Here is a 9,859-nt window from a genome sequence, read left to right on the forward strand (position 1 = left end):
TCCCCATTTTCTTTCCTAATTTATTTTTTGTTCATTTCTCCTCTTAGAGGGCTTAGATTATTAGTCCCATGTTTGTAACAAGAATGACCAGCTATGCACATATTGCTGTCAATACAATAAAAATTAAGCAATGACCTACACAAAAGTCTCAGTTGTGTGGTTATGGTCCTCCTCTTGAGAGAGTATGTTCTCTATTTTCACAATAGTAAGGATTAGAGATGTCCTCACGGAATGCCCTTAGGCAAATAACAATGTTGCTCTGTAATTCAAACAATGCCAAAGAAAGAAAAGCAATGCATTACAAATAATAATGCTATTTATTCAAGACCTAAATCATACTAAGCACTCTCTAAAGATAAAAATCAGAAACAGGCTCTGGTTACAAGCCTACATTCAAAAGAAAAGACATTCGCTGGGGAAAAATGCAATGTGTTTCTCAGTCTTTCCAGTAGTACAAACCCTTTTGGTTTCATGAAGTATGTGTGCAATGCGTACATTCTGTTAAGAACTCTTCAAAGGTATTAGGCATCTCTTTTTTTTAAGAGGAGGGTAAAAAAAAAACCTAGAAACAGACACAGAGAAGGGAAAAGATGGCCATATACAGTAAATCATTAAAAAGGAGATCCCTTGTTGCAAGTTGGAATTAAAGATGGGTTCCAGCTCTGAAATGGGGGGAAACAACTAGTCTAGCTCCATCTTTTCTCCAAATTATCCCCCATCTCAGTTTAATCAAGGATTTGGTAAACCCTATCTGTTTCCCCATTCCTCAGCCAAAGAAAGGAGCCCCTTACCTGTTGCTCCTCTTTCCTTTGCATACTGTCTTCATAGATTTTGGTACTGCAAATCACTTCCTTCAACTATTTCTAGCTTCTGCACTCTTGCTCACAGAAATCACCTCACTTTAGGACACCATGAATTAGCCACTGAATCATTTTTAGAGGATACAAATACTAAGGCTGTTGTTGGGGATGCTACAAGATCCACTCTAAAGGACACAACTCACAAAACTGAGAAAACATTTATAAATTAGTTGTGACAAAAGGAAAAATTCAAGCACCTCATATCTTGGATTGGAAGAAATGAGGATGTGTTCATCATCACAGAAGTCTGCCAGAACATTCTGACATACTGCACTGCCCCTATACTGTTCACATATGTGGCTACAAAGGACCCAGTATATGGCTCTCCTCCTCAATTCCTCATTGGTTAGAACAACATTCCCCAATGGTCACCATCCAGATGCGTTATATGACAATCCTATTTAATCTGAACCGACAGCTGGATGGGATATTAGTTAGACACTGCCACCCAACTATTTGGAGAATAGCATGTGGGGAAAGATACAGCTTTCCATTTGAGAACACAATTAAACCTCACAGGCTACTTTTGGGAAAGCCTGTAAGAGGGAAAACAGAAGAAAGCACTTCGATGGTTCAAGAAATACACAAAGGTAGGAGACCCATAAGACCTACATTGAACTGACTTTCCTCAGCAACAAGATTGCACGCTTAGTGCATATTAACTTCAGTAGTTGTTGCATCAATGCACATCACAGAAGCAGCATCAAGGTTTTTAAAAATTGTCCTGAGAGCAACAACACTTCAATTACTCACAAGCATTTCTATCTCCTGAACATTCTGTAGGGCTTTTCTCTCCCTACTTTTTTTATCAGCCAATTAGCCACAATACCTCCTGAGATCTCAAACATTCCAGACTCCTTCTAGTTCATGGAGAGGTGGTCCTGTTACTTACTGCTGGTCACAATCCCACATATAAATGTTCATAGCTAACATTCAGAGGTGGCTCCACTTCCACTGGATCAGCAGGCTACATTTCAGCTGGAGACAATGTTCAGTCTTAATCCCAAAGTTATGATGGATCTGATGGCAAGGGTAGGTTTCGGCAAATGACTGAGATCCTTCGCTCCCGGGGAACCTTCCTTCCATCAAAAAAGGATTCCTCATCTTTAAGGATTTCATGAGTGAATTCATAACGAGCTGGCCCTCTAACCCAAAGAAAGAATTACACAAGAAGTCAGTAGGTTACCGTAACCTAGAAGCAATTTTGTTCCAAGTAGTGGAAAGATACCTTACAGTCAGAGGTGGAAAGAAGCCTCATGCCTCCATATTAAGATTTAGGCATTTCATATCTAACTTTCTTCTGTAATCCCAAAGATACAAGATGCAGAAGCACAGTTCATAGTTACACCACATCATATACAGCAGTCTACACTGGAGCTTGGAAACATTATTTCAGGAGATTCTGGGAGCTGTAGTACAAGCACTTTGGAGCTGTTATCCAAGCTCTGGTCTATAATATTACGCAACTTCATATCCTACATTATTTCATGTATATGACAGCTCCTCATAAAATCTTGTAAGTTATTAGATAGGCTGAAATACAGGGTCACACTGAAAACAACCACGCATTTCTGCTTCATGAAAAAGCCTTGAGCTCATGCACATACACCCCTCTTTTCTCCTCATTATCTCCTGCAAGGAGATGGGAAGCTTCCACTTTTAAACAAATCCTGTTACATCAAAATATCAGAGGACAGTGATGTTCTAAAACAAGCCAGGATCTTAAACCACAGTTTGATCTTGGTTTGTTCTAATAAACCAACCACAGTTCCCCAGGTTTGGATTTACCAGGGAATCTACAGTCATGGAAGAGGATCAGAGGGGAGGAGTTAGTGAAACACAGGCTTAATAATGCAGGAGGAAGTTGTTGTATTCTGTTATAGTCAAAATAGCCTATCTAGCCCACATAATAGCTAGATGACTAAATTATGGTAACTCATACTAATACAGTGTCCTTCAGATGGTTTGGATTACAAACCACATCAACCCAGTAAACTGTCATAATGGGGTTTGTAGTCTAAAATTGTTAGTAGAATGCCAGCTGTGGAAAGCCTAACATGGTGAAATTAATAACTACAAAGCATGTCACTGGCAAAAAGCACTAAATATATTCATAGAGAAAGATATGGCTAACTGGGATTCTTAACCATAATGCTCAAATGGAACCTCCCTATCCAGTAGCACTATACCTCTAACAAACAAAGGAGGGAAGACAGTTATCATCACAGAATGCTGTTACCAGGTGCATTTCTTATCTGATCCCCCAGAAATCTGAAATTGAGTCCCCAATGGTTAAAATACAGAGTGTGTGGTTTGGGAAGCCAGGACTGCTATTTGAAAGCATGCCTGTTAAAACAGGATGGGGCACAGTATTGGGTTCAAGATGTTTCTGGACTGCAATTCTCTTCAATGCTAACCAGTATAGTCATTGGTACATAATATAGCTACAGTCTAACAATATCTGAAGGGTTTTTCTTTGTCCATCCTGTCACAGGCAGTAATAGGGGAATAGGCCTATCATGGAAAGATAGAACAGTGAAATGTAACATACTTCTACTTTTTCAGGGGCATCTGACTAACCAGTGTTGGATCCAGGATGCTGGACCTGATAGGAATTGATAGACTCTTCATATATAATTCCACCAAGCAATATACATGTTTCTTAATACCTGAGTATGTAGAGAGAGCGGCGCTCCAGCAGCAGATCCAGCCAGTCCTGTGGGTTCTTTTCACTGACCAGGCGCATCACACTTGAGGACAGCAAGGAAAGGCCTGCAATGGTGCATCCGCAGAACTAGCAGTTGGAAACAGAGAAATGTATGGAGGCAAGAATAGTAGGAAGAATCCAACTGGTCCTAACACTAGGACATCATGTACGCTCATCCAGGAACTGAAAAAAGCCAGATAAACTCTGGCTACAAGTCAGGTTGGCCTCCTCCCTGCTCTCTTTCCGCCGGCAGGTGAAAACGTTTTTATTTAGGCAGGTTTTGGAAGTGTGGATTTTGTGCAACTGTGATGTATATGCAAATGATATGTTGTTTTCTAATCTTTTTGTTTTATTTTTATTGAAAATAAGTTCGACTCTTTTTATCATGTTTTTAGTAACAGTCATGTTTAATTCCTTTTAGCTTTTGTACATTAGTGTTTTGGCTGTATCATTTTAAATTATTCTAAGTTGCCTTGAATACCATTTGGGAGAAAGGTGGGATATAAATCCAATAAATAAATAAATAAATTATCACAACACTGCTCAGAAGATTGGGCAAAACTTCACATATGTGCTAATACTCTGCTTGCAGGGGAAATGTTTGTACTGGGGGTGGGCATTTGATATGATGCCTCCACCCACACTCTCACACACAGCAGGTTCACATACACAGCAGGAACTAAATCCATGTATCCAAGAGTCCAGAATATTTTGCTTATGAACGTGTAGCAATGAAAAAGCAATTAGAATTCTTTGAGAAAGGCAACCCTTCCTCCTGGCCTCATTGCCAAAAAATTAGTGAAGACCTCTGGTTATGCTACAGCCCAAAGTGTGTAAAAATAAAGGTATCTATTATAGGAACCTCCTCATAAGAAGAACCCCTTAATAATGTTAAACAATTCAAGTAAAAAGGAAATCAACTATAGACGGCTAACTGTATTGTCTTATTGCAACAAAATCCTGCAGGATCACTAAATCAGTAAAATAACTATATATTATTGCATTTATTTTTTTAAGCCTGCATTTTTAAAAATAAAAGTATTTTGTTTTTCCTCCTATGAATTCCGCAAACAACATGACTTTTGTGAAACCGAAGGCTTTCATGGCCGGCAGCCATAGTTTTTTGTGGGTTTTTCGGGCTATGTGGCCATGTTCTAGAAGAGTTTCTTCCTAACGTTTCACCAGGAAGAGTTTCTTCCTGACGTTTCAGATGCTTGCGAAACGTCAGGAAAACTCTTTTAGAACATGGCCACATAGCCCAAAAACCCACAAAAAACATGACTTTTGTGCAACAACCTGCGGGGTGTTTCTTTGATGTCATCGATACCATCCCCACACCACCCCATTATGAGGATACTACCCTATAAGAAACCCACGTAGCCCTTCTTTGCTAGGTTTACCTTGACACTGTCTACATGAGGCTTTATGTAGCCAGTTTTGGCCAAATCAAGGACGTGAACCTGAGAGAGTTGTGGCACTCCTGGGGGGAAAGCTGTATCTCGGACCCTTTGCAAGATCTCATTGCTCTCCTTGCTCCAATGTGATTTCTCTGTCTCACGGTACTTATGAATAGCCTGCAGGAGGGAAAAGAGATATTATGAATGATCTAAAAAAGAAGAGACAGTCATCAGCAAGTGTTGCCCTAAATCTAAGGTGACTTGGGCCGCATGCACACTGCAGAAATAATCCAGTTCAACACTACTATGGTTCAATGCTATAGACTTCTGGGAATTACAGTTCTGTGAGACATTTAGCCTTCTCTGTCAGAAAACTCTGGTGCCACAACAAATTACAAACCTCAACATTACATAGGATGGTGCCACAGCAGAAAAAAGTGATGTCGAACTGGATTATTTTGGCAGTGCGGATGCAGCCTGTTAAAAGGCACACAAAAACAGAGATTTGAACCTGAAACCTTCCATTTCCTAATTCAACACTCTCAGACATTACATCCCCCCCCCAAAAAAAAACAGTATACAGCATGTCCAGAGTGATCAGACATCCTCCTTTTCCTGGACACATTTCAACCTTCTGTCCAGGAAGAATTTCAAAATGACCTCCATTTTGAGCATGACTAAGAAGCACTTTGCGCAGCATCACCTTTGCTTTTCAGTTCTGAGAAATTTGTCTGTTTGGCAGTCTGCTCTCACTGCAAATAGGATAATAAGATGGATCCTTCTCAAGTTCTTTTTTCCTTGGACCAGCAACAGACAAGACTCGTACCCATTGCTCAGGGTGCTTTCATTTCTTGGAAGGGAAAAGGATAGCAAAAAAGGCAATGGGCTGTTTGGGGACACAATGCAAATGGTGAAAGCCCACCCCCATTAATTTCAGCACAAAGGACAAGTACAAAAAACGATTTAAATGTAGATTCAGTCAAGGGTATGTTCCTAGTGAAGTACCATTTTAAGCCTTTGTCTTGCTCAGAGTTCTACTGCAAGCCAACAAGGCATTTTGGCAAAGAAAAATATGTTTGAGTACATAAAAAATACAGTATCTGTAAAATAGTTGTGAATAAACCATATGAAATGAATTTTTATTTACTCGTATTTTCTGGCGTATAAGACGACTCCCAACTTTTCCAGTTAAAATATAGGGTTTGGGATATACTCACCGTATAAGACTACCCCTCTTCCAACGTACACCAAATAAAAATTAAAAAAACATCAGATTTGATTTAAATATGGTAATTTTAATTCAAATGCTTATGACATGCAGGTACTTAGCAGGAAAACCTGTTGTATACAAAGCCTGCTTGGATTGGATTGTATACAAAGCCCGCAGATGCTCCAATCTGGCTCGGTAGTTTCAGCACCCACCCTATAAGACGAAACCCAGCGTATAAGACCCCTGACTTTTGAGAAAATTTTCCTGGGTTAAAAAGTAGTCTTATGCGCCAGAAAATACAGTATATTAGTTTTCTTTGCTTTTATTTTGTAATGTCCTACTCTTTTTTTCTTTAATGACCTACACTTTGCAGTGCCTTGTCCTCCTTTGCATTTAGGACAGCTAGTCACTTTCAGCATGTCTTTTGCTTGCAAACGGAGCACTGCATCTTGTTGTTGTGCCTTCAAGACATTTTGACTTATGGTGGCCATAAGGCTGTGAACCTATCACAGGGTTTTGCTGGCAAGTTTCTTACGAGCAGGGTTTGCCAATGAATCATAGAGTTGGAAGAGACTGCAAGGGCCATCCAGTCTAACCCCCTTCTGCCATGCAGGAAATCTAAATCAAAGCATCCCCAACAAACGGCCATCTAGCCTCTGTTTAAAGACCTCCAAGGAGGGAGACTCCATTGCACTCCGAGGAAGGAGAGTGTTCCACTGTCGAACAGCCCTTACTGTCAGGAAGTTCCTCCTAATGTTGAGGGGGAATCTCTTTTCCTGTAGCTTGCATCCATTGTTCCATTGGGTCCTGTTCTCTAGAGCAGCAGAAAACAAGCTTGCTCCCTCCTCAATATGACATCCCTTCAAGTATTTAAACAGGGCTATCATATCACCTCTTAACCTTCTCTTCTCCAGGCTGAACACCCCCAGCTCCCTGAGTCTCTCCTCAGAGGGATTCATGGTTTCCAGAGCATTACTAGGCACCACACTTCTATGGACGCAGCGGGCTGAGAGCGTGTGACTCGCCCAAGGGCCACCTAGCGGGTTTGCATGGGATTCGAACCCAGGTCCCCAAGTGCAATGCTCGAGCCACTAGGCCACGCTGCCCCCGCCGTGCATGCACCCACCCCGTCCCAATGGGCCTCTTCGTAGCGCCGGCGCCTCAGCTGCGGCTCCAGCTCCCCCACCAGCCGCGCCTCCTCCTCTTCGCTGAGGAAGCCCGGCAGAACCGAGGAGCCTCCCGCCCGGAGCCTCCGCCACAGGGCCCCGCTCGAGGCCCGGACCTCGGCTCCCAAGCACAGCCTCCTCCGCCTCACCAAAGGCGGAGGCAGCAGCAACAGCAGCCCTCGCATGGCGGCCGCTGGGCCTCAAAATGGAGGAGGCCGCGGTGCATGACGGGAGCAGCAGGCCCCCTCTGCTTATATGTCGCCATTATGATTAGGCCCCAAAGCAGGTCTCTCTGTCTGTTGTTGCTGTGGCACTCCAAGACACATAGCCCCGTTTCCTCTGTGAGGGAGTTATGGAGGAGGAGAGAGACCTTGCACTTCCTCCTCCAACTCCAAGGCATTCCCCCCAAACTTATGGCAGTCCTATCATGGGGTTTTTTATGGGCCTCCCTCTGAGGCTGAGAGAGTGTGACTTGTCCAAGGTCACCCAGTGGGTTTAAATGGCTGAGTCAGGATTCGAACCCTGGTCTCCAAAGTCATAGCCCAATGCTCCAACCACTACACTGTGCTATTATACAACATTTAAACCCTTGTTGTCTTGAAATGCCTGACAGGACAATAATGTTTTTTTATCTACTGTACCACTGAAATTCAAATTACAAATCAGTTCAAATGTTCAGAGGAGGTTTGTGCCATGGCCTTCCTCTGAGGCTGAGAGAGTGTGACTTGACCAAGTACTGTATGAAGAGGGATTTTGGTAGCCCCTTTGAGAGTAGCTGAAAGAAATAAATTCGCAACATGAGCTTTCCTAGACTTAAGAGTACTTCCTCAGGTGCTTTAAGTGGGGTGGAAGTGAAAGACAGACATATACAGTACAGTCAGTCCTTCTTATACACGGATTTTTTATACACAGATTTAAGCATACACGGTCTGAAAATGTTCCAAAAAAGTATAAATTTACCTTGATGTTCCATTTTTTATTAGGGACACCATTTTGCTATGTCTTTATATTTAATGGGACTTGAGCATACACGGATTTTGTTATACACGGGGGATCTTGGAACCAAACACCAGCGTATAACAAGGGTCCACTGTATATGCCATTGGTATGTGAGGGTGTCAATTCAAATCACAAATCAATTCAAATGTTCAGGGAGGTTTGTGCCATGGCCTTCCCCTGAGGCTGAGAGAGTGTGACTTGCCCAAGTATGTAGAGCGATCTTGGTAGCACCTTTGAGACTAAGGTCCAAAATACACACTGCAGGAATAGTCCAGTTTGAGACCGCTCTAACTGCCCTGGCTCAGTGCTAGGAAATCCTGGGAACCGTAGAGCTCTCTCTCTGACAGAGAAGGCTATAAGTGTCTCACAATAAACTACAGTTCCCAGAATTCCCTAGCATGGAGCCAGGGCAGTTAAACCATCTCAAATTGGATTGTTTCTGCAGTGTTTTGGACCTAACTGGAAGAAAGAAGTTGGCAGCGTGAGCTTTCTGGACTTCATTCTACTTCCTCGGATGCTTTTGGTGGACTGGAACCAGAGACAGACATATATAGGCCATTGGTATGTGAGGATATAAATTCAAATTCAAAATCCTTTGTATATGGAAATGAACTAGCCATGGCTTATATATGTCTGTCCCTGGTTTCCACTCCACTAAATACATCTGAGGAAGTAGACTGAAGTCTCTGAAAGGTCATGCTGCCAACTTCTTTCTTTCAGTTAGTCTCAAAGGTGCTACAAGATCTCTCTACATACTGATTTTACAGACTAATGCCACTATATTTTTGAATCCCTTTAATGGTTGTGCTGAACAGAGAATTTCAACAGATGTTGCTTCTATGACAATCAACGCTTCCTTTTCCACTGCATCAGAACCCCTGTATTTCAATGGCATCTGATAAAGCTTTATCGAGCTGCACAGAGGTTCTCAACCTTTGATCCTCCAGCTGTTTTGGACTTTAGCACCCAGAAGCCTTTGCCAGCATGGCCAATAATGAGGGAATCTGGGAGATGAAGTCAAAAACTTCTGGAAGACCAAAGGTTGAGAACCACATGCCAGAGAGATAATATAATAATAATAATATGCTTTATTTATATACCACTCTTCCGAGACGATCAAAGCGGTTTATGGCATCATTTAAAACATTCACATCATAAAAACATAGTTGGCAGCATTAGCTTTTGTAGACTTCAGTCTACTTCCTCAAATTAATTTGGTGGAGTGGAAACCAGGGACAGATATATACAGTATAAGCCATTGGTACTTCATTTCCATACACAAAGGATTTTGAATTTGAATTGACATACCAGTGGCATATATGGGTCTGTCCCTGGTTTCCAGTCCACTAAATGCATCTGGTGATGTAGACTGAAGTCTAGAAACTAGGCAGAATTGTGTTGTGGTAGAGATAGCTACTGGTGACCATGGTTTGAATCCCTGCTCAGCCATGGAACCCACCCCCCCTTGGTGACCCTGGCAAGTCACACACTCTCAGCTTCAGAAGAAGACAAAGGCAAAC

General features: G+C 42.1%; 1 protein-coding gene across 1 annotated transcript; it reads right to left on the reverse strand.

Moving 5' to 3' along the window:
• Positions 1–298: 298 nt before the first annotated feature.
• Positions 299–7,525, reverse strand: ALKBH7 (alkB homolog 7, RNA demethylase). Its single transcript, XM_089535910.1, has 4 exons — positions 7,301–7,525; positions 4,968–5,141; positions 3,530–3,654; positions 299–2,005 (listed from the first exon to the last, which is right to left on the reverse strand). Exons 1-4 carry the CDS (start codon positions 7,523–7,525, stop codon positions 1,870–1,872), a joined length of 660 nt encoding a protein of 219 aa, XP_089392036.1. The 3' UTR covers positions 299–1,869.
• Positions 7,526–9,859: the final 2,334 nt, after the last annotated feature.

The sequence above is a fragment of the Sceloporus occidentalis genome, unplaced genomic scaffold (genome assembly GCF_023333645.1).
Source record: "Sceloporus occidentalis isolate IW3139 unplaced genomic scaffold, rSceOcc1.0.p SCAF_1, whole genome shotgun sequence".
Classification (NCBI taxonomy): domain Eukaryota; kingdom Metazoa; phylum Chordata; class Lepidosauria; order Squamata; family Phrynosomatidae; genus Sceloporus; species Sceloporus occidentalis.

What these genes read in the sequence shown, in the direction of transcription:
- ALKBH7 (XM_089535910.1), bottom strand. Translation starts at nt 7,525, where the DNA reads ATGCGAGGGCTGCTGTTGCTGCTGCCTCCGCCTTTGGTGAGGCGGAGG. An exon ending in AAGAGGCCCATTGGGACGGG is followed by an intron (nt 5,142 to 7,300) that starts GTGGGTGCATGC and finishes TCCCTCCTGCAG; the next exon opens with GCTATTCATAAGTACCGTGA. An exon ending in CTCATGTAGACAGTGTCAAG is followed by an intron (nt 3,655 to 4,967) that starts GTAAACCTAGCA and finishes TCCAACTGCTAG; the next exon opens with TTCTGCGGATGCACCATTGC.